The 27,392-nt window shown below is 44.2% G+C and overlaps 1 protein-coding gene across 6 annotated transcripts in view; it reads right to left on the bottom strand.

Moving 5' to 3' along the window:
* LOC101157895 (glycerol kinase-like) overlaps nucleotides 1-27,392 on the bottom strand; it is a 33,976-nt gene that overhangs the window by 2,649 nt on the left and 3,935 nt on the right. For 2 of the 6 annotated variants that reach the window (XR_013652507.1, XR_013652508.1), the window contains exons 4-18: nucleotides 25,304-25,381; nucleotides 23,711-23,790; nucleotides 22,758-22,895; nucleotides 22,573-22,682; nucleotides 13,309-13,375; nucleotides 11,415-11,450; nucleotides 8,745-8,812; nucleotides 8,594-8,636; nucleotides 8,440-8,520; nucleotides 8,224-8,302; nucleotides 8,049-8,145; nucleotides 4,978-5,118; nucleotides 4,775-4,895; nucleotides 3,134-3,277; nucleotides 633-719 (exon numbers count right to left, since the gene is read on the bottom strand). Coding sequence is in view for 4 of the 6 variants with exons in the window: in XM_078939068.1 (XP_078795194.1) it covers nucleotides 633-719; nucleotides 3,134-3,277; nucleotides 4,775-4,895; nucleotides 4,971-5,118; nucleotides 8,049-8,145; nucleotides 8,224-8,302; nucleotides 8,440-8,520; nucleotides 8,594-8,636; nucleotides 8,745-8,812; nucleotides 11,415-11,450; nucleotides 13,309-13,375; nucleotides 22,573-22,682; nucleotides 22,758-22,895; nucleotides 23,711-23,790; nucleotides 25,304-25,381 (1,377 nt within the window). In the remaining 2 variants the exon portion in view is untranslated. Of the gene's footprint in view, nucleotides 1-632; nucleotides 720-3,133; nucleotides 3,278-4,774; nucleotides 4,896-4,970; nucleotides 5,119-8,048; nucleotides 8,146-8,223; nucleotides 8,303-8,439; nucleotides 8,521-8,593; nucleotides 8,637-8,744; nucleotides 8,813-11,414; nucleotides 11,451-13,308; nucleotides 13,376-22,572; nucleotides 22,683-22,757; nucleotides 22,896-23,710; nucleotides 23,791-25,303; nucleotides 25,382-27,392 lie in introns of all 6 variants that reach the window. The other 4 variants (XM_011489177.4, XM_004081371.5, XM_078939068.1 and 1 more) reach the window with 2 other exon arrangements.

Genomic DNA, 27,392 nt, shown 5'->3' with positions numbered 1-27,392 from the left:
TTTGGTGATGTCTTTGAGGTTTTATAGCATTTAGAATGCGTTAGTTCAGGCTTAAGTAAAACCTCACTTACCTTTTGCTTCTTAACTACTAACAAACAGCTAGAATAAATAATGACTCCAGACATTTTTCAGGCTATACATAAATATGGACCAACATGTTCTTGATGCATACATAAAGCTAAATCATTGCATGGGGACACTATTAGTAATGCTTTACGTAAGGTTGAACAATAAACATTAACTACTAATACATTAATAAACTTAGCAAAGAACAGATTATGTAATAGTTAAATAATGCTTAATTATGCATTAACCAGCATCAATGAAGTTGGTAATAAACTGTAACCAAATTGATTTTTGTGGTAATATAACCCTCAAAGGTAACAAGAGGTTAAGCTTAAACCGCACAGAGAAGGCTTCATGTTTTCAGTTTATTCAAACACAATCTGAAAAAACGCTCACTTTGCTGCTGCGAGACTAAGAGGTTGATAAGCCAACAGGATATTCCTGATGAGTTAAGGCAGATGCACATGAGGAGGGTCACTCTGGGCTTTATCTGCCTGATAAATCTACAGGTTTTCCGCTCTGTGAAATCAGTCTGTGAATTCTGAGAGAAAGCTGCAGCTCCATACCTTCACTGGTGGAGCAGGTCTCCATGGTCTCCCAGTTCATGGCCTTCTGCACAGCTTTCTTCCAACGAGAAAAGCGGAAATCGCTCTCTGTGGGAAAAGCGACTATTCAGTCAAAGACACCACACATGCTCTCATCCAACCTGGGGCTGTTCTCATGGTTCAGCTACAAAAGGAAAAGTCCAATCCTTCCAGCTGGGCTTGAGAGGAAACTGCACTTTGGCTTCAACCCATGTGGCTCTTTGCCCCACAGCCAACCCACTTCTTCCATCTTCATCTATGTGGAGCAGTCGCTCTCCAAGAGAGAACTGAACGGGCTTACGTTAGTGTTTCTGCTCACAGAGAGAGATTGCTACTGCAACTGACGGTAAACGGGCTGGAATCAGACCAAATCCTCTCCTGCTCTGCTGTCACAGCCTGAGAAATGCTTGTGCATTGTTGACATCATAACTTATTGGTGATATTTAGGTTTTTGGGTGATCAGATGGTCTCCCTCAGCCCCAACCTTCTGGACAAGAATTATTTGAGTTACAGCCACAGGGCTCCAGACTCCGACCATTTGGTCGCATTTTGCGACCAAAATTTGAGAGTGTGCGACTGAATTTTACATCCAGTCGCACATGTGCTACCAGTAAATTTGCCTCCCCCACCCTCCGTATTTTTTATACATTAAGCGTGGAAGGGGCACGTCAATGATCAATGAAATAATCTATGAGACGCGAGCGCACACGCAAACACACACACAAACTCGCACACATACTCATGAGACGAGAGCACACACTCGCGTAAGTGGCTAAAATGCCTGTAGGGGGAGGGGCCTAAAGATAATCGAGCGCGCGTAAACATCTGTGGGAAGGGAATGGAGACAAATATCATCACAACCTGATATGTGCGTCTGAACTATGGGTAAGCGAACCATTGATTCGTTCTTCCGACCTGTGGCTGGTGTACCAGTGCCAGAGTCTACAGCAGGGGTCTCAAACTCGCGGCCCGAGGGCTCTTTGTGGCCCCCACCTTGAAATGAAAGTTTAATTTTAATGCGTCCTGCTAGTTTGTATGAATGACACTTTTTCATTGTCGTGTGCGGAGCTGACAAACCAACCAATCACAGTGGAGTAAATGACTATTGGGGGCGTGACAATGACCGGGCTTGAAAGCAGGAAACCTGACAGCCCCCCCCTCCCCGGACCACATGAAGGAATTCCTTACTTTCCTTTTTAGAACGTATCTATTCACTCGTAATTTTCTGAATGCATGCAGTCCGTGCTGAACTTTTCTCTGGGCCGCACAGACCCGGAGGTTACGGGGGTTACGGTTCAGCGCGCGGCGTCGCATCCCCCCAATCAAACGGTTTATGCGCGGCCGTTACGGCAGCACACCGCTCCCGCGGGAGTCGGGTCAGCTGAGGAGAATAAATGTCCCACACCTACATGCGTGACAGCTAACGGGGCTTGAACTTTAAACACGTGTGAGCAACAACACGGTTTAGTCCGAGACGCACTTAAAACACGTGGTGAAAATGCAAGGATAGAAGTGTTTGAGATCAACCAGCGACTCGCCTGGATCATTGGGGAGACCAGGCCGGGGGGGGGGGGGGGGGGGGGGGGGGGGTGATGGCGAATCTGCAGCGAGACTGAAGGAGAACAGGAAGTTGAAGTTCAATTCAGTTCAATTTAGTTTTAATATTCCTCTCCCCCTTAGTATGATCTGTGTTATTATATATTTTATATTTATTTGAATGTTTTGTAATGGATGTAGCCTATTTTTAATCAATTGGTATTTTAAATTGTTTCAATTTCTCACTTAACTACAAAACCCATCAGGACACATGTCCCATAATGCATAGTTTTGTAGTCACAGGGCAGCTTTCAGTCAGTTCAGTACTAAATTTCCAGCTGCGTTCGGTAGGTTGGGGCCTTGCTCCGCCCCTTTCTCCTGATATTTTTGTGATGATTGACATGTGATGTTGGAGCAAAAACAAAAATATACATCTCACACCAGGTGATCTGAACAGCGTTGCGTCCACCTGGGTGATCTCAAACACGCTTATTGTGCGTCTTGGCTGCACATATTTAGTGTCACCAACGTGAATTTCCATCAGTTTTTGAGCCTCTCTCTGATCTCAGGTATCTGTATCGATTGTTTTGATATCCAGTGAACATCACCCGTTCTTTTACAGTTTACCTTCTTCTGTCAGTTTGCCTTCTTGTTGCATCTTCAAAAGTGAAGAATAAAATGTGACACTTAATTTGAAACAGCGCATTGTAATTTCTGCATCTATTATTAAAGTATTTATTCATAATACAGTGGAAATTAGTAGATTTGGTTAGAATGTTGATTTACGGTATGCGCCCCTAAATTTTCTGGTTGTGCCCCTAAAATTTTCAGTTGGGGGCCACTGTGCTACTAGTGAAAAAAGTTAGTCTGGAGCCCTGAGCCAACAGTTTTAGGCTGGAGGTCACCGAGACGTGAATATGCTCTGAACCTCTGCTGCTGTTCCTCACCTTCTGGGTTGATCTGAGGCTGGAAAGTTTCAGATTTGATCAGAGGAAGATGACCGGGGCTCAGGCTCCAGACATCCACGCCCTCAGCCGCCCCAGCTGCCACGGCGGCACCCAGAGCTGTGGTCTCCGACATGGTGGGTCGCACTGCAGGGACGAGAAACACAGACACTGCAAACAAGGGTGATTCCTGTCTTTTCTATAGGCAGACAGCTGAGGGAGGACTCATTAGCTAGAGCAAATGTGCCAAAGTCAAGGCCCACGGGATCATTTTATATTTATATTATATTATTAAAGTACGACACTGGAGGCAAAGTACGACACTGAAGGCAAAGTACGACACTGCAGGCAAAGTACGACACTGAAGGCAAAGTACGACACTGCAGGCAAAGAACGACACTGAAGGTTTCCATTCTCAGAAATTAATGTTTTTTTTGGAAACAACCATCTGACACAAACCCTCTACATCAGGGGTCAGGAAGCTATGGCTCGCAAGCCACATCTGGCTCTTTTGATGGCCACATCTGGCTCGCAGACAAATCTTTAATTATAAAAAATGTTTTCACTAGACCATTCTGTCTCGGGCGCGATGCTATGCCAAGGGGGCGCGCAGTAGTAGCGGTGCTTAGAGAAAAAACATGTGCAACACCATCAGTTTACTATTATCTGTTATATCACAGAGTTTGTACCAGCCGGAAACCTGTGAATCGCTGTCCCTGCAGCTGCGCTCCTGTCTCTGAGAAAGAGCGCGCAGCTGCAGGGACGGGATGTGTCAGCAGGTAAAGGGGACTAGTGGGTGCAGGTAGCAAGGGGAAAACTGCACAAGGATCGTCAGAACTTGGAACACACTCCCCGTCACATATCACACACTGCAGCGTGTCAGTGTGTGTTTGGCTCCATGTGTGCATGTGAGCAGTCTTTCTCACATCTAAAGAACAGCATAACAATGTTATTGAAAAGAATCCACAGACTTATTGTACTTTAAAAGTGTTGACATTACATCAAATGCACACATTTAGTTGTATTTTTATTTTTAAACATATTGCAGCGGACTGAGTTGGACTGGGTGGCTGTTGGGTCACGTTATAAATTCCAGAGTTCATTGAACGCATCAAGCAGAGATGCTGGTTGGCCCTCAGTTCTGTGGCTCAGCCTGTTGTTGGGGAGTTTGGACCAATGGGGTTCAGCTATGGGCCGAATAAAGGAAATAGGAGGGCTGTTGCGGGAGCGGGGGAATAAAAAGTTGGGAGAAGCGCTCTCAGCGGGAGAAATTGAGGAGTTGCTGAACAAGTTGTACGGCATTGATTATGGCCTACAGTAACCAGAATAAAGAACCTCATAAGAGGTTAAGTCTCCGTGCCTCTGTGTGGGAAAGGGATACTACATTATTGTATGGCTCTCATGGATTTACATTTAAAAATGTGTGGCGTTTATGGCTCTCTCGGCCAAAAAGGTTCCCGACCCCTGCTCTCCATCATCCATTTTTAAGGATAATGGAGACCTATGGGGTAGTAGCCGTTACTTAATCAACACTAGGCGCTCTCAGCTTTGGTCTGATTGGACCGGACAAATAGGGAGGAAAAAGAGAAGGTTGAGATTTTTGTGTTAGGGTGTTGTATTCAAAATGAAAAAGAGTCTTCCTACCAACAGGTATGCAAAGTATGTCCGCCTGCAGCTGCATCAGTAATCTGTTGGTGGTCATGCCTCCATCTACTCTCAGCTGAGTCAGAGGAACGCCACTATCCTGGTTCATTGCATCAAGGATCTGGAGGAAAAGAACTACATTTAATTTCTGTTCCTTCAAACCAAAAGGAAAAATCTCAGCTCTTGAGGTAGTCACGCTGTACTTCCAAACAGAACCAAACAGATGCGGCTTCAGTGAAGAAAAAGGGGGAAGGATGACCTCTCGAGTCTGGAAGCACACAGCCTCCAGTGCAGCAAAAGCCAAGTGTTTCTTGTTGGTGAACTGTGTGAGTCCACAGATGATGCTGGGAAACAGAGAAATGGCTTCAAATGTTATAAAGTAAAGATGCCATTGTTCAAAAGCAGTAAACTGATTCAGAAAGATCTGAATTTAAAAAAGTTGGAGGTTTTAAAAATGAAAAATGAACAAAATATTAAGGCTTTTAACACAAGCTGATGTTTTATTAACACAATAACAGAGATGACATGACAGAAAAATCCAACGCCATTGAAAGGGTCCCGCAAGAATCTTGGAGGTATTTGTTTGATTGAATTCTTAAAGTAACATCTAAGAAAAGTAGCAGTAACCCTTGTTCTATCCTAGGGACTTAGGGAGTTGGGTCATCTAGACCAGTGTTTTTCAACCAGTGTGCCGCGGCACACTAGTGTGCCGTGGGAGATGGTCAAGTGTGCCGTGGAAAATTGCCCTCATTAACTGATCTAAAAACATTTACCATCTCCAGGAAATCAGTTCTTTGTTCATCCAAACAGGTCCTGATAAAACACTGAGTAGTTAGGAATATGAAAGATCATAAAATACTTATTTCTTTGTGTTTAACTGATTCTATTAAAGACATTTTGATAAGAATGACGGCACCGCGATTTAGCTGCAGCTATAACTGTTTTCTGAAAAGTCCCGCAGCTTTTACTGTCTCCACGACTCCACCAATCATTCTTGAAGGCTTAATCACATGTCATCAGTCTGACCAATCAGAAGTGTTTAAAGTCTAAACTTCCTTGTTCCAATTTAGCTCATAACTCACTCATTTCCAACAGAAATACCAGCTAAAGCTCGTCTTTAGCGGTGGAGCTTTCCACAGAATCCGGTATCAGACCGTGGAACAAGTGAACAAAACCATGAAACTCAGAGACGCAAGTGTTTCTGCCGTTTTGTCGCCGTATTCACACTACATCTCCCATGATGCATTGGCTTAAAGGGACAGCGCCTTAGCGTACAATGAGTCGTCCTTGTTACACGGATTGAAACCACAACGAACATACAGTTTGTATGTAACTTAACTTTTATTACATATTTTAGAAAAAACATCTGCAACTTCCTGCTTTTTCTGCCACAGTTATCACAAAAATGCACGTCAGATTGCGGGGGGGGGGGCTGTAGATCAAAACAGACTATAAGAGTTTCTGCTTTTTTTTGGGGGGGGGGGTGCTGGTGTGCCGCGGGATTTTTGTCAAGGTTAAAGTGTGCCGTGGCTCAAAAAAGGTTGAAAAACACTGATCTAGACCCACTAGACAGTGCTCTGAACCTTTTTTCTTCAATGATTTGTGATCTTCACTGGTGTCCATGGATTACATGAAATCTTTCCACCTTTATCCACCTTTGTCATGGTAGGGAGAACACCTCAATGGAAGGGTGTGTGTGTGTGTGTGTGTGTGTGGGGGGGGGGTGTCATCTGGACCCCATAGGATAGCACAAGGGTTAAAAGCTGTGATATTTTGAATATAATTTTTTTTTTATCAAGGTTCACATGTGACTCATTTAACTACAAATGGACAGCATCAATCAAATTCCTCATTAAACTGTCATTTTTGTTTTTAGAGTTTGTGCAAAATTACCAGTAAAACCTAAACAAAAATAAAGTAACGGTACGTTAAGTAGATTCTCTTCAAAGACGACCAAAGCTACATTTATGATAGATATTATTTACTGCTTAAAAAAAGAGGTTTGCAACGGTGAGTAAATTATGTAACTTAAATATAAATCAAACATGTTTAATTCAGTTAGTTTAGTTTTTAGTCAATGTTTCTGCTGTACACAGAGATTTACTTTGTTACTTCTAATATTTCATCTTAACTTTCATTTTTCCTAAGTCTGTAAGTGAATTCATTATTTAACAGACATTAATAGAAAACAGTATCACTCGAAAATCTGCCTGTTATTAAAATCATTTGAATCCATTATAATTTTATCAATTGTACATGTAGGTTTTTGTTTCATATTTTTCATTCAACAGATTATCAGGTTTCTATCCTGTGGACTCAGTTTGGCTATAAAGTTGTATTCAGAACGGAAACATCTGTTGTTCCAGACCGAGTCAGTGTGTGTGTGTGTGTGTGTGTGTGTGTGTGTGTATATATGTGTGTGTGTGCATGTGTGTATATATATATGTGTGTGTGCATGTGTGTGTATATATGTGTGTGTGTGTGTGTATGTGTGTGTGCATGTGTGTGTACGTGTGTATGTGTGTGTACGTGTGTATGTGTGTGTATATATATGTGTGTGTGACTCATGTCACTGAGTTCAATGACACATGGACAGTGGAATTCACAGCTGATGTGGATCTTTAGCTGAGATTTTTGTTGGAACTGAGAGGCTTTATCAACCGTCTCAACACAAGGAAAGGAGGACATTTGACTGGTTAGACTGACAACATCTCTGTTTGAGTCACAAACAGTTTTCCAAATCAAAGTTGCTGTTTTGCATAAAAGGAGCTGGAATTGGTTGGAAACAACAGGACTTGATGCATAAAATTCTGGAGGGTCTGTTCATCCTTGGCATGGGATGCTGCTGCACGAGCTAAACCAGGGTTTAGCATCTGCTCTCCACAGAACAGTGGAGGTTTGTGGAGGTTAGACATTTTTAGAGTTCTGGATGAATATCTTTGGTTCTTGACTATTTCTAGTTAGGCTTCCAGCTACTGAAGGGTGGATGTTTGTCTTCGACTCAGTACAGTAAAGCAGCACAGCTCCAGCCTCTTAATAATTTACATGTTTAGACCTGATAATAATGACTTTATTGTTCTTCTGTTTCCCTATTCTGAGACCTGTGACAGATATCAAATTTGAAACAGTTTTATTCAGTAGATAAAAGTTTAACATTTCTTTGTTGTTTTTTTGTGTTTGGGTCGTAGATACGTTATTGGCCATTTTCTAGTACTCAAAACCTCCCAACATTTCCAGAAGTTGGGTTGTAGTTGTGTAGTTTCGACTGTCTCACCCTCTGGCACTGGGCTCCCAGTAGGGGGCGTACAGGCCGGAGAAAGCCGGTACAAAGTAACAGCCATGGGAGGTCCCCACTTCAGCTGCAAGCTTCTCTGAAACAAGATGATGGATCCATAAAAACCGTCTCCACAGTAAAAGCAGATCACAGCCATTCTACTGCCTTTTCTCACCGATCTCTGACGATGTCTGCACCATGCCCATGTTGTTCTTCAGCCACTGAACCACAGCTCCAGCGATGGCAACGGAGCCCTCCAGAAACCAGACAAGAAACATCACACTCTTGATCCAAAATAGCAACTTTTCAGACTGAGCAATAGAGCACAGAAGTGTAGTTTTGGTCATGACTGAGGAAAAATCAGCAACCAATGAGACGGTCCATCACACACCTCCAGGGCATAGCAGCATGGCATGTGTCTCCCCAGCTTGTAGGCGACTGTGGTGAGCAGGCCATGGTTCGACATGACAGGCTGCAGAGGCACAAAGCTTAACATTAAAGAAGGATCAAACATAAATATCAACTTTTTTAAAGCAGCGTCTTACTTTGCATCCTGTATTTTGAAGAAGGAAGCAGCCAGTACCATACCTTTACAAGAGAGAAACAAGAAAAGGAAACCCAGCAGGTAAACAAAACCTGAAGAAAACCGCATTGGTAAAAATCAACTAAATATCAAGCAAATTATGTGGGCCGTACGTGTTTTTGGCTTGTCCTTCCTCAAAACACATCTGACCAACCAGAGCAGCTGATTGGTCGCCTAAACACTGACAGAGAAACCAGGGAAGAATGGAATTCAGTCACTCTGTCAATCAGAACCAGCCCCTCATTCATCTGTCAGATGAGGGAACGCTAAGCCCCACATCAACATGCAGCCGTTAGTAACCCGATTGTTGTAGTTTCATTGAGTCCTGTTCCAAAATGTTAGAAAAAAATGCAACATTAAGTAGGGGAATAATAATATTCAGTCAGCCACTGATTGTCTAAGTTCTCCCACTTAAAAAGATGAGAGAGGTCTGTCATTTACATCATAGGTAAACCTCAACTATGAGACACAAAATGAGAAAAAAATAAATCCAGAAAATCGCAATGTCTGATTTTTAAAGAATTTATTTGTAAATTCTGGTGGAAAATAAGTATTTGGTCAATAACAAAGTTCCAATCAATACTTTGTAAAATACCCTCTGTCTGTAATGACAGCAGTCAAACGTTGTCTGTAAGTCTTCTGTAAGTTTCCACAAACCGTTTCTGGTATTTTAGCTCATTCCTCCATGTAGATCTCCTCTAAAGCAGTGATGGTTTGGCCCATTCCTCCATGTAGATCTCCTCTACAGCAGTGATGTTTTGGCCTATTCCTCCATGCAGATCTCCTCTAGAGCAGTGATGGTTTGGCCCATTCCTCCATGTAGATCTCCTCTACAGCAGTGATGTTTTGGTCTATTCCTCCATGCAGATCTCCTCTAGAGCAGTGATGGTTTGGCCCATTCCTCCATGCAGATCTCCTCTAGAGCAGTGATGGTTTGGCCCATTCCTCCATGTAGATCTCCTCTACAGCAGTGATGTTTTGGTCCATTCCTCCATATAGATCTCCTCTACAGCAGTGATGTTTTGGTCTATTCCTCCATGCAGATCTCCTCTATAGCAGTGATGTTTTGGTCCATTCCTCCATGCAGATCTCATATAGAGCGGTGATGTTTTGGTCCATTCCTCCATGCAGATCTCATATAGAGCAGTGATGTTTTGGTCCATTCCTCCATGCAGATCTCCTCTAGAGCAGTGATGTTTTGGTCCATTCCTCCGTGCAGATCGCCTCTACAGCAGTGATGTTTAGGTCCATTCCTCCATGCAGATCTCCTCTACAGCAGTGATGTTTTGGTCCATTCCTCCGTGCAGATCGCCTCTACAGCAGTGATGTTTAGGTCCATTCCTCCATGCAGATCTCCTCTACAGCAGTGATGTTTTGGCCCATTCCTCCATGCAGTTCTCATCTACAGCAGTGATGTTTTGGCCCATTCCTCCATGCAGTTCTCATCTAGAGCAGTGATGTTTTGGGGCTGTTGCTGGGCAACACAGACCTTCTACTCCCTCCAATGATTTCCTATGGGGTTGAGATCTGGAGACTGGCTAGGCCACTCCAGGACCTTGAAATGCTTCTTATGAAGCCACTCCTTTGTTACCCGGGCAACGTGTGTTTGGGATGGTTGTCATGCTGAAAGACCCAGCTGTTTCATCTTTAATGCTGATGGAAGTCACTCCAAATCTGACCATACACGGCCCCATTCATTCTTTCCTTTACACAGATCAGTCGTCCTGGTCCCTTTGCTGAAAAACAGCCCCAAAGCATGATGCTTCCACCCCCATGCTTTACAGTAGGTCTGGTGGTCTTTGGATGCAGCTCAGCATTCTTTCTCCTCCAAACAGTGGAGTTCTTACCAAAAAGTTCTATTGTGGTTTCATCTGACCATAGGACATTCTCCCAATCCTCTTCTGGATCATCCAAATGCTCTCTAGCAGACTGTAGACGGTTCTGCACATGTACCGGCTTTAGCAGGGGGACACGTCTGGCCCTGCAGGGTTTGAGTCCCTGGTGGTGTCGTGTGTTACTGATGGTAGCCTTTGTTACTTTGGTCCCAGCTCTCTGCAGGTCATTCTCTAGGTCCCCCGTGGGATTCTGGGATCTTTGCTCACCGTTCTTGTGATCATTCTGACCCCACGGGGTGAGATCTTGGGGGGAGCCCCAGTCGGAGGGAGATTCTCAGTGGTCTTGTCTTCCATTTCCTAATAATTGCCCCCACATGAGGATTTCTTCACTCCAAGCTGCTCACCTGTTGCAGATTCAGTCTTCCAGTCTGGTGCAGGTCAACAATCTGGTTTCTGGTGTCCTTAGACAGCTCTTTGGTCTCCATAGTGGAGTTTGGAGTGTGACTGTTTAAGGTTGTGGACAGGTGTCTTTCTATAGATAACCAGTTCAAACAGGAGTCATTAATAAAGGTAACCAGTGGAGGACAGAGGATCCTCTACAGAAGAAGTTACAGGTCTGTGAGAAAGAAATCCTGCTTGTTTGTAGATGAACAAAAACTTATTTTCCACCATAATTTAAAAATAAATATTTTTTTAAAAATCAGACGAAATGATTTTTTAAGGATTTTTGTTCTCATTTTGTGTCTTATAGTGGAGGTTATTACAGGCCTCTCTCATCATTTTAAGTGGGAGAACTTGAACAATTGGTGGCTGACTGAATACTTTTTTGCCCCACTGTAATTACTGTAAAATAATTAGCTGAGTGCAAACAAAAATACAAACATAGTCAAACACATGAGCACACATGAATAATAATCACAAGATGTACTTTGCAAAAATAGTCCTTACCCCTGAGATTGGAACTCCTGCGAGTGTTCCAGATTTCTGTTCAGAAGAGAAACGCTTGGATTGTAAATCATACTTTCTGACACATAATGCTAGGGCTCACATAATTAAAGGAACATTCAGACGTTATCCTCAAAATGTCCAAATATAAGCCTTTTTGAAAGTCTAAAGCTGAAAAGAGATTATTTCTCCTGTTTGCAGATTAGTTTCAAAAACTTGTGTTTTATATAGAACAATTACAAGTAGATTAAAATATCAATTTCCTACTTTTATTCCCCCTATTTGGGGTCAAGAACCCACTGAAGGGCAAAGCTTGGGTACACCCTTCACCAGGTCATCATAGGGTCACACACACACAGCCACACATGCTCACATTTACCAGAGGGACCATTTAGAATCATCAATGAACCTCTGAAGCATGTTTTTGAGGGGAAACTGGGGAGAATCCACAGAGGAAAGCTTCACACAGAAAAGTCCCAGCTGACACTCGGGGGGGGGGGGGGGGGGGGGGGGGGGGGCTGCCCTGCGTGCTCTCTGTTCCCTTTGGCCCTCGGCCCTCTAGTGATTTCCATAGCTGTGATGTATGGCTTACAGAACCTAAAACCTAGTGTATCGGAAGATCATCTTTTCAAGTATCCTTTCAGTAGAAATGTTCTAAAAATGAATGTTTATGTAGGATTATAAGGAGGTCATCAGCTTGTGGCTCTGCAAAGGTGGAATGAAGGTTTAGGTTCCGACAGCTGCCTTCAGGCCACCTGCAGACCTGGTTCTGTCGTCTCTCATCTTCCTTCTACAACAACTGGTCAATCAAGCACAGTAACGCATGGAGCAGCTTTAGTCGGTAAACACGCGTCCTTCAGGAAAATAAAAATCAGCATTCCAGGAAGCATGAAGGGCTCTCAATGTATCTAGGAGATGTCTAAGTTAATGTTGACTTCAACATGTGCAGTGGACCAACAGCAGCAGATCACACTGCACCCAAACTACCACTGGGCGGGCAGAGCGGGAATTGAACCTGTCATCTCCCAATCGGAGGTCGACTGCTCTACCTCTGCTACATGGCCCCCCCAGGGTGCAGCTTTATCAAGGCAGCTTTTTATCTACAGCAATGTATAAACACTGAAAAGAAAGAGGAAGGTTTCGGCAGCTGGAAGAAAATCGAACTTTAATATAATACAAAAAGGTATAAAGCAAGATAACCAGCATTTAGGACATAGATGGTGGTGCAGCATGCCACACAACGGTAGCAGACAAGACAAAACGTTCCTTTTTGGACTTCACAGAGGATAAGAAGCTGCTTCCATCAAAAAGCCGCTACATCCCAGTTGAGCCGATCTTTGATCCAATAAAGGCTGCTAATCATTCTCCCACAACTACATCAACCTGCATACATAACTACATAGTTTTATCCTGGATAGCTCACAGGTCAAGGACCTGGATGAGTGCAGAAAACAAAGCAGGCAGTCAACCTCTGAACAACAGTACAAAGGGCTTATTGCACAAACTAGTAAAATAGCAATCACTGTGCAATGATGAGGACAAACAAAGGTACCAAAAAAACAGTAACTGTGACGACAGGAAACGGCTTTGATTCAGGCTTGGCAGCTTTTGATTTTTGTCCAGGATCTAGCAGGATCTAGTCCACTCACTGCTCAGGGAGAGATCACAACCAGGGAACTGAACACAGACTGCCATTTGTGTATCCATGGGACCCACGTGTTAAGACTTTGGATGACATTCAAACCATTGACATGGATAACACCTTAGATGGTAATAAAACCTGATTACACTCATGAAGAAATGTTTGACAACACCGATGACACATTTCCTCTCCTGACTGTCAGAACTCTACCAAACTAAACAACATGAACAGGGTATGAATGCAGAGAGAGCTCACCATCCAGCCATAAACTTCAGAGGAGCTTCTCACGTCTGGAAGGATTTCCATTGGGATGTCAAAGTACCTGAAAATACAACACTGTCACATTTACATCTTGTCCTTCAAATGTTCTGAGAGCTAATTCCCCTAACAGGTGTGGGCACATAAGTTTTTCTGTGTTGATGTTCATGGATTCAGTTTCTGGGTTAAATGTTTTAAACTAGGGGTGTCCAACTCATTTTCACTGGGGGCCACATCAGCATAGTGTCTGTCCTCAAAGGGCCAGATGTAACTTATACATGTAACTAAATGTAATGAAAATAAATGTAACTACTCCTTAATGTTGAATAACTCGTTTATTTATTTATTATAACTTTTTAAAGTGACAATTACAGTTGCATAGAAAACATCTGTTTGCTTGTTACTTTAGCATAAATCCTTTTACATTTGATTCTGTCAGGTTAGGTTATATGGACAGTGTTTAAGTCCTGATGTATAGATGACCAATACGATAGTTTAAGTCCAATTCCCCCTAGATATGAATAAATATAAACCAATTTTTATTTTAAGGAATCAAAAACTTTTATGTCCCTTTTGGGCCACATAAAATGACATGGAGGGCCACATTTGGCCCGCGGGCCTTGAGTTTGACACGTGTTTTAAAGCAGCGGTCCCCAACTTTTATTGCGCCACGGACCGGTTTGATGTCTGGCAAAATTCTCACGGACCGGTATGTTACATGTGGCGGACACACGCTGCAGCAACGCTGCAATAAAGGCAGAGACACGAGATGAGACGTACTCTGCACTTTTATATTGACACGCTAAACATTGTACATCACACAGGTGTCATCATCCTCTCCCCTTCCCACACTCATGGTGCTAAAAAAGTAAACACAACAGGAAGAATTAACTAAGGGTGAAACAACATAACTGCCAGATGAAGGGACCCGTAGGCAAAAAGAAACACCCATGCTCAACCCTATTCTGACCAAAGGCGGCAAAGGGGATTGATTTAATTCCATGTTCTGCCAGCTCCGACAGTAACCCCTGCAGCCTGTGGAACTCCCACAGCAGACCAAACGTGCACGTGACCAACACTACAGTACAGCAAAATAATGTGACCTGCATTAAAACTGTGGTATTTTCTAAACATAACAATAAACATGAATCATGACATGAGCAACGTCCTCTCTGCCCGCAACGCTCTCTGGTCGCTATTATTATAACATTTAAACATGCCTTCAAAATAGGTGCATGGAAAATCCAACTCACCACAATGCTGAATGGTTGGAGGGAATCTCCCGTTGGGATAAAACCGTATTTTAAGTAGGACTCCTGATACTGTTTATTAAATGTAGCTTTCTTTTTTTGGAAGTGGAAGGCTCTTTTTCTGTCTCCTGGCTGGGCCTTTTCTACTTGGCAAAGAAACTTTTCAAAGACGTTTGTTTTTTATTCCATTTTGCTAGTTCCTGGGTTTTATTTTAGCGGTATCCTGTCACGTGGCAGAGACGAGCGAAATGGCCTGCGTCAAGAGTAACATAGACGTTTGGTTTTTTCTTGGAAGAGGAACCAGACAGGGTTGCCCACTCTCTCCTTCTCTTTTTGCTATATTTATTGAGCCTCTAGCTGCAGCAATAAGACAGAATGAGAGCATTAAAGGAATTAAAACCAAACACAGCCATCATAAAATTAGTCTCTATGCAGATGACATATTACTGTTTTTAAGTAATTTACATTCTGTAAATGAAACGGCAACAATCATTAATGAATTCTCCTCTATATCAGACTATTCCATTAATTGGAATAAGTCTGTTTTATTACCACTAAACAATAATTTAAGTTGCATAAGTTGCATCTCAGTCTGGTATGGGAACTGCTCAGTGGCTGACCGCAAGGCACTGCAGAGGGTGGTGAAAACTGCCCAGCGCATCACAGGGACACCACTTCCTGCTCTTGAGGACATCCAGAGGAAACGCTGTCTACGTCGAGCTCGCAGCATTCTCAAGGACTCCTCTCACCCTGACCACGGACTGTTTAACCTCCTCCCCTCCGGGAGGCGTTTCAGGAGCCTCCGGACAAGGACCACAAGATTCAGGAACAGCTTTTTCCCTAAAGCTGTCTCCTTGCTGAACTCTTCCCTCTGACACCCCTAAAACACCCCCCCCACACCACCATAGACTCCTCCCCCCCTCTTCAACACTCTGAATCATTTATTTATTCACAACAAGCAAAAACAGTAACTTGTTATTACTTGCACTACTGTCTGTTCATCCAGGAACACTGTATAATCCATCTGCACATTGTAATATTTTCTATGCACTTTACTGTCCATTGCAATACTGTAAATTATGTTCATAGTTCTGCCTATAGTGTTCATACCCTTTTACATAGCCCATCTGTATAGTATATTCATAGTACACCTATCTGTACATCGTGCTTATAGTATTAATATCTGTAAATTATGTCCACAATACTAACCTGTATAGTTATTGTACATACTATAGAACTTTATTCTGTACTTACTGCTTATTGCACTTCTGGTTAGATGCTAACTGCATTTCGTTGCCTTGTACCTACATGTGCAGTGACAATAAAGTTGAATCTAATCTAATCTAATCTAATGCGGAGCAAAGACTCACAATACCAGTTAAATCAGGAAATATCAAATATCTAGGTATCAATTTTTCTATCACTATCAGAACTGGTGCAGCTAAACTACACCCCATTACTGAAAAACATACAGGATGATCTAACACGCTGAACCAACCTGCCTCTGTCCCTTATGGGCAAGGTAGCCACAGTAAAAATGAAAATCGTACCCAAAGTTAATTATCTCTTCTCAATGATTCCCACACAACCGCCATTAAAATGGTTCAAAACAATAGACTCATCCATATCAAGCTTTTTATGGAACAATAAACCTGCAAGAATTAGTCTAAAAACTTTAAAATCTGCAAAAAGCTGTGGAGGATTAGAATTACCTAACTTCCACAATTACTTTCTTGCAAATAGATTACAATACATCTTAAAATGGTTAAAAAATAATCCAGAAACCAACTCATGGTTAGACTTGGAACAGGCTGGTTGGTTGTGGAAAGATCAACCTGTCACAGCTACCATTTATTAGCCAAACAGTTAAAAAACAGGATTGTTTCAAAAGTATTAATATAAATGCCACTTTAACAGCCTGGTGGGAATTTCTCAAAATATCAAAATCATCAATTCAACCGTGCAAAATGACACCCATCTGGAACAACCCAGACATCCTCATAAACAAAAAAATTCACTTCCCAGCTTGGCAAGCAGGGGGCATAAAACAACTAGAGCACATAATTATTAATAGAAGATTCATAACTCCCCAGGAACTTCAAGACAAACATGGAATAAATAACTTCTTGGAATATCAGCAACTTAAATCAATTATTACTAAAAAGTTTAAATACAGAGACAACGATTTAAAGCTACCAGATGTAGTTACCACTCTGATCAATTTCTCAATGAATAAAACTCTCTCCAAAATATACAAACTTTTATGTAATTTAGATAATAATATTTCACTTCCGACAACAAAATGGGATGCGGATTTGAGCATCAGCACAGATGAAAGCTTTTGGTCAGAACTTTGTCTAAACACCTTTAAAATGACAAAAAGTCCAAATCTGCAGCTAATCCATTTCAAAACTCTTCACAGAATTTACTACACTGGACAGAGGATGTTCAAGATGGGTCTCAGTAACTCAGACATTTGTCAGCACTGTGACGGTAATCTACCCGACAATTACATGCACGCACTATGGTTCTGCACGCCTGTCCAGGCTCTCTGGCAGCAGGTATGTGCCGATCTATCAGTCTGGCTTAAGGTTTCAATCACGGCTTCACCGTCACTTTGTGTGCTTGGTGACATGAGTGCCATCGATGTAGAAGGAGGATTAGGCTCTATCATTTTCATAACTCTTTGCATTGCTAAAAAAACTATTTTAATAAATTGGAAAAGCAAGAAAAGTATAAATATAAGTCAACACAGAAATCTGCTGCTTGATCATATCAGCTTGGAAAAAATGTCAGCCCAAAGTTCAAGTAACTTTGAAAGAATTCGGTCTCTCTGGTCTCCCATAGCTAACTCCATGATTTAGGGGGTGGGGGGGCCTGGTCGTCGTTGCTCCTTGCCCTTCTACCGTGGGCCGGGGTGGGGGTTGGGCCTCCGGTGCCTGGCGGGGGGTGGTGGGGGCTCTGTTGGTCGGGGGGTCGGGTCCGGCGCCTGGGTGGGGCGGGCTGGGGTGCTGCGTGGTCCTCTGGGCTTGGGTGTGGGGGTGCGTGGTGGGGTGGTGGGGTGGTGGTCTGGCTTGGCTTGGGGGGGTGGTCCCTTTGCCTGTGCTGGGGGGGTTGGCGGGGGGCCCTGCTCGGGGGGGGGGGGGGGGGGGGGGCAGCGGCGCTGGATGGGCTGTCCATCTACACCTGGGGCTGGGATCGGCCCTTCCCTGGCTCTGGGACGGGACGGGACAACCCACTTGGGGCCCCCGGTCGCTCTGGGTGTCATCCGCTTCGGCTGCGGGGTCTGGGGTGGGGTGGGGTGGGGGGTTCTTGTCGGCCCTGTCCTGTGGGGGGGCATTCTGGGGGAGGGGGGGGCCACTATTGATACGGGGCAGGGGGGGTTGACGGGTCAGGGTCTCCGCTGAGGCCATCGGCGGTTTCCCCGGCCGGTTGGCTGCCTCGGTCCCGTCGAGGCCTGACCAGAGCTCTTCTAGGGCCGGCGTTTGGGGGTGGGGGCCTGGGCTTGCTCCGGGGGGGGGGCGACGCTTTCTGGCTCCTCTCTCTCTGTGTGGGGTGGGTGGTGCTGGGCCTGGGGTGTCTGCGCTTCCGGGGGTGGAGCCCCTGGGCTGGGTGGGCCTGGCCCCCTTGCTGGGGGGGGGGGGGGGGGGGACAGCTGTTTGACCACCGGGGGACAGTCTACCAGCTGTCCCCAACTTACCCCCTTCCTCATATAACCTCATATTAGGGTGAGGGGGTGGGGGGCTTAGCCTGCGATGGGCCTTGGGGGGGGGGGTTACTAGGCAGTGGCCCCCCTCATATGGTTGCCGTATGGAGTGGGCCCCCCTCTTTCGGTTTTATTTGCACCTTAGACATGTAGGGCCCTTGGTAGGGGGGGTGCTTGGACATCACTGCCAGCAAGCAGCAGTTGTCCTCCTGGTCACACTACCCGCCAATTTTAACCGCACCTTACACATTTAGGGCCCCTTGGTGGGGAGGGTGAGGGGACGTCACTGTGAGTAATCAGGAGATGTCTCCTTAGTGCCATACCCGCCAATTTTAACTGCACCGCCCTTAGTACACACACCCCTCCCCCCTCAATATATACATCCCAACATAAACACACACACATGCACACACACACCCTCTCAAACACACATACACGCACACACATTTTGCAAGGAAGGTGGGACCTAGGACCATCTGTCCCCTACCTCTTCCCTGGTGGGGGGTACGGGCCCCTTTGCAACAGCGGCCGTGTCCCCGGGGTGCCGGCTTCCTGGGCCCGGCGGTGCCTTCTCCGCGCGGTGGGGGGGTTCACATTACATCTGAGCCGGGGGTGTTCGTGTCCCTGGGGGGTGGGTTCTGGTCCCTGCTCCTGAGCGCTGGGCCCCGCCAAATTTCCAACTGTGGCCGAGCCTGGTCGGGCCATATTTACAACACCCCTTGTGGGCCCTCTTTTTTCCCCGGGGTTCCCCTTCCTGGGCGGGGGCGGCGGGCCCCTGCCTTGCTCCTCCCTGGACCAACCGTGGGCCGGGCGGATGGCTGCCTGGAGTGCGGAGCGGGTCTCCCTTGGGGGGTCCTGGCTCGTACCTGGGGTAGGGGCGGGGGGATGCCCGGAACTCCTGGGTGGTGGTGGGGTGCTCGTCTGGGGCTGTGGGCGTCCTTCTCCGGTGGGGCCCTGCGTTGGGCGCTCCCGGCGCGGCGGGGGGGCTGCTCTCCTGGTAGGGCTGGGTCGGCGCTCTCTTTCCCTCCGTGGCTCCCTGCTCTCTGGCTCTAGGGGCCTTGCGGCGGTCCTGCTGGCCCTGGCCTGAGTGGCGGGCTTGGTCGCCCGGGCGGCGGTTGTTCCCTGCCGGTTCCCGTGTGGCGTTGGGGGGATTCCGGCTGCCGCTGCTGCTGCGGTGGGGGGCTTGGGGTGGGGATGGCTGGGCACTCTGGCTCACCCTCCTTCTTGTCACGTTCCACCATCCATTTCAGAAGAACATAAACACTCACCTGAGCACAGGTGTTAGCTCACCTTTGCACTAACAGTTTGCATGATTGAATGACTGAAATATTTCACACTAGTTGGTTTTAAGGCACAAGTATGCGTGTGAACACTATCTGTTTTGTGTACATGTCGACAGGTGGACATTTTTGCAGCTAGCAGGTGTGTTTATAACATTTGAGTGTGTGTGTGGACAGGCCCCGCCCTTTTTGTACTACATTTGAACCTTACCATAATGATTAACAACCAGTAAACTTGTTGCTTTATGCTGCTTCATGGTCTTACCCCCCTTCCCCTCCTATTATCACCCTCCTACCCCCCCCCCCTCTCTAACATCCTCTCTCTTCTTCCCTTCTTTCCTTTTCCGTCTGGTCCAACATCAAAGATTTTCAAACATGATTGAAATTAATAAAGTTTGGCCTCAATTACAAAAGGGGTTTATTCAGACATACCTTTGGTTTGTCTGAAGATTAATAACCCCTCTTGTTAAAATAAAATATGTCCAACACAAGACGCCCTCAGCTCTCATCTGTTTGCCTAGCTGTTGGACAGGACAAGTTTAAAAAAAAAAAAAAAGAGTAACATAGACGGATGGGACAGAGAATCATGCAATTTTTCAAAATAAAACATCTTTCAGATTGCGAAATAAATAAAAGGAAGTCATGTAAATTATTCAAAATTACCCACGGACTGGTACCGGTTCAAGGCCCGGGGTTGGGGACCACTGTTTCAAAGGGTCTATATCATGAAAAATCTACTTTTTGAGCTTTTAGGTGTCTCATAATGTTTATTCCTCATGAATAGAAACCACAAAGCGGTATTTTGATTCACGCATTTCTCAGTATTCCTCACATTGTGACATCACAAAGTGAGGAACCGCCCCTTTCAGGAAGAGTCTGCACTGCCAGTGCCGCCCCAGGCTAACAGACACGCCCACTTTCTCCATGGAGCTAGTGGTGATTGGCTAAAACACTTTCCTTTTGTTTGCACAATATGAACATCCATCTTTTTAAAAGTTTAGATTTTTGTTTTTGTGGGCGAAACGCAGACACGCCGCTGAGGCCAACTCTATGATGATGTCATGAAATGGGCGGCACCCACAACGAGAGAAAGGTGGAGCCTCAGAGATTAAGTCATCTTAGTTCCAGGTAGAAAAATAGATAGTGAAAATAACTCGAATCCAATAAAAAATTCGTTCTTTAGTGTACTAAAGGTATTATCATGTTCTAAGAATAGCATGATACAGAACCTGCAAGTTTCTTAGGATCTTGTGGTTTTCTCAGAGTGACTCTGGTTTCCTTGTGTTTATTTATTTATTTTCGTAACCAAAAAAACTTAAATAATTTCCATTAATCAAAATGAAATGTTAAAAAATGAAGCAAACAAAGAAATCAGAAAAGGTAGGTACTTTGGGACTTTGCTGATTGGATGATGATGTCTGTCCATCATTTCAACCTAAAGCTTTTTGGTATGACGCAATACTGGAAATACTCCATACCAATCATAAACATTTTGATTTGATTTCTGGAAATTACGTTTGTTTTCCAGAACATTTCAATTTTATTCTGATGCCTTTTGGGTTTTTTTTCTGCATCTTTGATTGTCGTTGTGATTGTTTATTAGTGAAGTGATTTGTTGGTGTGATTCACACTTCAGGGCCAACGTAATGGAGCCACAAGAACATGAAGTTCTGCTTACAAGCAGAAAAGTCACTACAAGCTGTATCAAAACAGGGATAAGTCCACTGGTGATATGACCTCTGACCTACAAGAGGTTACTAATGTTTACTCAGAGTTTGCCATCACAGCAGAAAACACAGGGGGTTACAGATTTAATCAACAGACAGACCACTCAACGTTTTTCTGACTAGAGTTTGTACTTTGAACACTTAAAACTTAACTAACCAAAATGAACCAAGAAATCACACTACAAACCCAGAAAAGGGTTCATTTCTGTGAATAATTCAGCTGATTTCGCATTCTTGGTAGTCTGGATCACTTTGGCCGTGCTCTAACTATTTTTTCCTTATCCTTTTCGACAACACTGCATTTAATTTAGCAGTTTTACATGGTCATTTCCTGTCAAACAAATCCGCATTAAAGAGCTGAAAATGATTAACTTACAAACTGGTAAACATAAAGTACTTGAAACACAATTTTACAGTAATGATAAAAACAAGAACATGTTGCTTAAAATGCCTCACTGAAATTTGACCAGAAAAAAGGAAAAAACGTATAAAAGTTTTGTGATTAGTACAAAGCATTTCCAGTATCACTTCGTAGGTCTGGAATTAAACTATTTTTTGAAAGCATTAGCTATGTTAAGATAGCAGCAACATTCATGTCTTTGGTTCCAGGCGCTTCATGCCAAATAACATTCTATTAAAATGATGGACAAGTGTCAATATCCAATCAGCAGTGTCCTATAATACCTCCCTTTTCAGGTTTCTTATTGGTTTCATTTTGAACAGCGGCACTTTTATACACATGAAGCAGGTTGGACGGCAGGATTCTGCCTGCCTGACAGCAGATGATGTCTTCACTCCCTTAACGAGCATGAACCCTGAACCGTTGTTACAAGGCAGGATGGATCCATGCTTTCATGTTGTAGACCCCAAATTCTGACCCTACCACCTGAATGTGGCAGCAGAAATGGAGACTCATCAGACCAGACCACGTTTTTCCATCTTCTATGGTCCAGTTTTGGTGAGTCTGTGTGAATTGTGGCCTCAGTTTCCTGTTCTTAGCTGACAGCAGTGGTACCCGGCGTGGTCTTCTGCTGCTGTGGTCCATCTGCCTCCAGGTTGGACGTGTTGGTCTTTCAAAGATGCTCTTCTGCAGACCTCGGTTGGAATCAGTGGTTCTTTGAGTTCCTGCTGTCTTTCCAACAGCTGGAATCAGTCTGACCTTTCTCCTCTGACCTCTGAGATCAACAATGCAATCAAGTGGATTTCCTCGTTCTTGTATTTTTGTTTGGGAGTGCTCTCAGTACAATCAGTGAGTACACAAAAATGAGCACATGGTCGCCAAACCTAGTGTGTTTTACCTGCACAGCTCAGGATCCCACTCCATGGAGTGAATGTTGAAGAGCATGGTACGACTGGCGTTGGACACATCTGTAGCGTGGACCCCTCCGCTCCTGCCGCCAGTTAGATTCTGAACAGGAAATGAAGCTCAAGGAGTTCTGCATCCGTCGTGTTGTGCAGAGAAGCATCGCTCAGAAGGTCTTACCCAGATGATCCAGGAGTCCACAGTCCCAAACAAGGCCCGCCCAGTGCGCACCGCCTCACGCACTTCGTCTACGTTGTCCAGCAGCCAGCGCAGCTTCACTGCACTGAAGTAGGTACTGATGGGCAGTCCTGTCAAGTGCTGCACACATCGATGTGTTGATGACAAGCAATCAAACAAAAATCCAATGAAAGCTTTGGCCTCTGACGACAGCAGAGAATCTTATGGTTTTCTGGCCTCCTGATCTGTCACACATCACAAGAACTTCTGATTCTTTTACTCTTTTCACACATAAACATGTTTGTTGATGTCTGTATCTTAAGCAGTCCCAGATCTGAAGGCAGGCATTGGGGTGTCGTACCTGCCCATGCTGCCAGGACTGGGAAAAGTAAAGTTGTAATCTTTTTAAATCCAACACCAACAAACAAGAAAGCAACCTTTTAGTCATCGTCCCAGAAAGACAGCGGTTCCCAAGAGTTTTCGCTCAGTACTGAACATGAAGAAGTGTTTCCTTTCGAGTACAAAAAGGATAAGCGACAGTGTCCTTGGGAGTGAGCAGGAGGCAGCGCCAAGCAGCTTCTGCTGGTGGTGGGTGGATTGATCCAAGTATTGGTACCAAGTCGGTATTGTTACTGGTGAGATTAATGCTTTACTTTAAGTCCTGCTCTTGATTGCAGTGCTACAGCTTTGACAAAGCCAAAACCACCAGGACACCCAACATCCCCCGCTCCTACGTCAGGCACACTTTGCCCCACCCTTCAAACCTGCCTTGGAATTCTTTCCAAGCCAGCATGAGGCGGAAGTAAAGCTTCAATCCTGAGGAACTTTTTGAGGAAGATCTAAAAAGAATCCTGAATTTTTGAGTGAAAAATGTTTCACTGGAAAAGTAATTTATGGAGCTACAAGGAGGACCTTTCCATGTAGGACATTATCACTTCATGTCCGTCATCTCTCACCTTGAGGTGGTTCTTGTTTTCGCCTGGAGCTTTTTTAATCAGCCTCTCCACTGTTGACTGTGTGCGCAGGTCGAGCCAGACTAAACCCAAGGCAGAAAGGAGGAAAAAACCTCTGTGAGAAAACATGATTCTACACAGAGGTCAGAGATCCCATCTGTGTGTTAAAGAGGCTTTTTCTGAGCGAGTCCCCCCTCGGCTGCAGGTATTAATGCTAATGCAAATTAAAATTGTTCCAGAGGCACCAGTCTCTTATCTAATGGTAAACACTGAGATAATTCACTTCAACAGCAAGTTTGAAGCTTTTTCACTGCAATTCTTCTCACTTCCTAAAGTCTTTTCACCTCACAGCTGCAGTTGTCTGAAGGTGCAAGGAGCTAAATTGAACTACCAGAGTTAATTTTGATGCAACAGAGACTATGCTTAAACTCAACATTAACCCTTGTGCTATATTAGATGACCCCCCCCCCCCCCCCCCTTCCATTGACGTGTTCTCCCTACCATGACAAAGGTGGATAAAGGTGGAAAGATTTCATGTAATCCATGGACACCAGTGAAGATCACAAATCATTGAAGAAAAAAGGTTCAGAGCTCTGTCTAGTGGGTCTAGATGACCCAACTCCCAATGGTAAAGTGCTTAAGATAGCACAAGGGTTACAGAAGCTACTAAAGATGATGTTGGACAATATCTTATTACTGTAAGCAACTCTGCAGGAGAGACTGCAGCAAATATTGGAATTGTTGCTTTTGATAAACCTGGTGCCTGGTGGATCAGTTAAGGTTGATGAGGTAACTTCTGACAGTGTAACAATCTCCTGGAATCCACCAGGATTCTGATTAATTCAAAACACTGACGTCAGTTTAATCCATGTCAGTCCAGACCATTGCTGATTTTGACTAAACTTCCAATTATGTTTGAACAGCATAAATTAGTGAAGAACAGACTAAATATGAAAGTGTTTCAGGTGTAATCCTCTGGACCTTCATTGAATGGGTTTTTAAAGGCCCACTCTGATGAAAATATTTGTTTTTGGTGTTTTTAACATGTTCTTGTTGCATTTCTTTTCATGATGGAGGACACGTATGAGGAAAATCCAGATTAAAATCTCATTCCTGAAAATGTCTTCATTCAAATCATTATGAATCAGTAACAGATGAAAAAATGCTTTTGAAAAAAGCTAATAGCTTTGACGTGGGGCCACAGTTGGTAAGGTCTCCGTGCTCTGCTCTATTCTGATCATTCACCTGCAGACAAACAGATCCATGATCTAAACTGTACGGATGGATAGAACTGGTCATGCCCGCTATTTTTGTTGCACCGCTAATGCTGGCTTGCTCCTTTAGGCCTTTGTCCTCCATCATAAAAAAAAAGCAACAGAACATGTTAAAAACACCATGTTCAGTGGAGTGGGTCTATAAGCTATTTTATAATTGACCAGTTTTGCTGCAGATTCTCAGATAGAGGAGTATGAATGACACATAAACAAATCTTTCATTTTCCATCAGATGGTCAAGCAGAACTCTGCTGAAACCGTGTTTGGATTTGTAAATGTGCACAGACAGGTTTGGAGTAAAGAAGCAGGGAAACACTCTTACCAATAGCGTTGTAGAGCGGTTCCCCAGTTGCTCTGTCCCACACCAGGGTTGTCTCTCTCTGGTTGGTCACGCCCACTGCTGTAGATTCACAACAATGTGAATGTCAATCAAAGACGGAAGCAGCATCCCAGCATGGACCCTCAGCCCCTCGCTACACCACCCAAAAGCAAAAACAAAACGGCCAACCCCCCTGAACCAACTGTAGGTGGGCAACGGCCCTGAAGGTCTGGAGCTGCCCATCAGCGCTCTCACTCCTTTATGTTACAGGAGTTTTGATGAGGGGATTATCCTTTACGCCAGGGGTCTCAAACTCGCGGCCCGCGGGCTATTTGTGGCCCCGAAGATGATATTCTGCGGCCCCCGCCTCAATATGAAAGTTTAATGTTAATGCGGCCCGCCAGTTTGTATGAATGACACCTTTTCAGTGTTCGCGGAGCTGACCAACCAACCAATCACAGTGGGGTAAATGACTCTTGAGGGCGGGACATTTACCGGGCTTTAAAGCAGGAAAACATTTAAGGCAGGAAACCTGACCGCCAACCATATTAAGCAGTTCCTTACTTTCGTTTTTAGAACGCATTTATTCGCTCGTAATTTTCTAAATCCATGCAGCGGTTGCTGAACTTGATTCTGGGTCGCATGGACCCGGAGGAGGGTTATGGTTACGGTTAAGCGCACGGCGGCTTTCAACCCCGACCAAACGGGTCTCTCCGCTTCCGCAGGAGTCGGAACGCTGCGGAGAAAAATGTCCCACACATACGTGCGTGACACCTAACGGGGATTTAAAATTAAACACGTGCGAGAAAACAACATGATTAAGTCTGAGACACAATGAAATTACGTGTGTAAATGCAACGATAGACGTGTTATAGATGAACCAGCACGCCGCGCCTGTATGTTGGGAGACCATGGGGGGGGGGTGAAGGCGAATCTGCAGTGAGACTGAAGGAGGACAGGAAGTTGGAGTTGTCCTTAAAATTCAATTTAGTTTTAATCTGCTTCTCCCCCTTAGTATGATCTGTCTTATTAATATCTTTTATATTGATTTTAATGTTTTGTAATGTATGTAGACTTTTTTTAATCAATAGGTATTTTAAATGATTTTAATTGATCACTCAACTACAAAAACCGTCAGGACACATTTCCCACAATGCATTGTTTTGTAGTCAATCGGCGGCTTGCAGTCAGTGCATTTCCAGCTGCGTTCGCTCAGGTTGGGGCCTTGCTGCTCCCGCCCCTTTGTCCTGATATTTTTGTAATGATTGACAGGTGATGATGGAGCAAAAGCAGAAACACCATTCACACACCAGGTGATCTGTTGCGGCATTGCGTCCACCTGGGTGATTTCAAACACGCTTATTGTGCATCTTGGCTGCACATATTTAGTGTCACCAACATGAATGTCCATCCGTTTTTTATAAAAATATAGGAGTGGATGACCGGCTGCTCTACAATAACTTGTGACCGGCGTTTAAATGTGCAAAAAGTCATAAGATAGAAAATCCAAACATGGTTACTGAATTTTGTTTCTTCTTCACTGATTTGTGTTTTAAAAAGTAAACTTAAAAAGAAAAATCAACACAGATTCAAAATTGGGAGCAGATCCTCTCTGACGTCTCCACCTTCAATTTCAATAAGTCCAAGTCCAGTCCAGACTTTCTGACAATCATCTTTAATCACACTGAAGGTCTCAGTTTGAGAGGAAGTGCTGCCAAGTGTCCATCAGTGAGAAGACAAGAGAAACCGTGTTCAGAAGAACCATTGATGGAGGTTACAGAACTGTAGAATTGGAGTCTTCTTTAGTGTTTAACAGTTATAATTCAATAGTGTTAACTGAACTGTGTTAATAAGAACATTTAAATTAGAAAACAGTAGATATAGAAGACTAAATGAACAGAAATGTATTACTGATTTATTTACTTATTGACTTTTTTTATTTACGTATTTTATTTGAATGAGAGTTTTATAAGTAAATTTCTACAGAAAACAGTTACTAATAGAGTATAGTTAACAGTATAGTACATGTTCCATACAAATGTATTGGTTCTCAGACACTCACAAGTTGCGTGTGTGTGTGCGTTGAAGTTGC

This window comes from Oryzias latipes, chromosome 21 (assembly GCF_053564925.1).
Source record: "Oryzias latipes strain Hd-rR chromosome 21, Olatipes_Hd-rR_3.1".
Classification (NCBI taxonomy): Eukaryota; Metazoa; Chordata; class Actinopteri; order Beloniformes; family Adrianichthyidae; genus Oryzias; species Oryzias latipes.
This window is presented reverse-complemented; position numbering and strand designations above follow the sequence as displayed.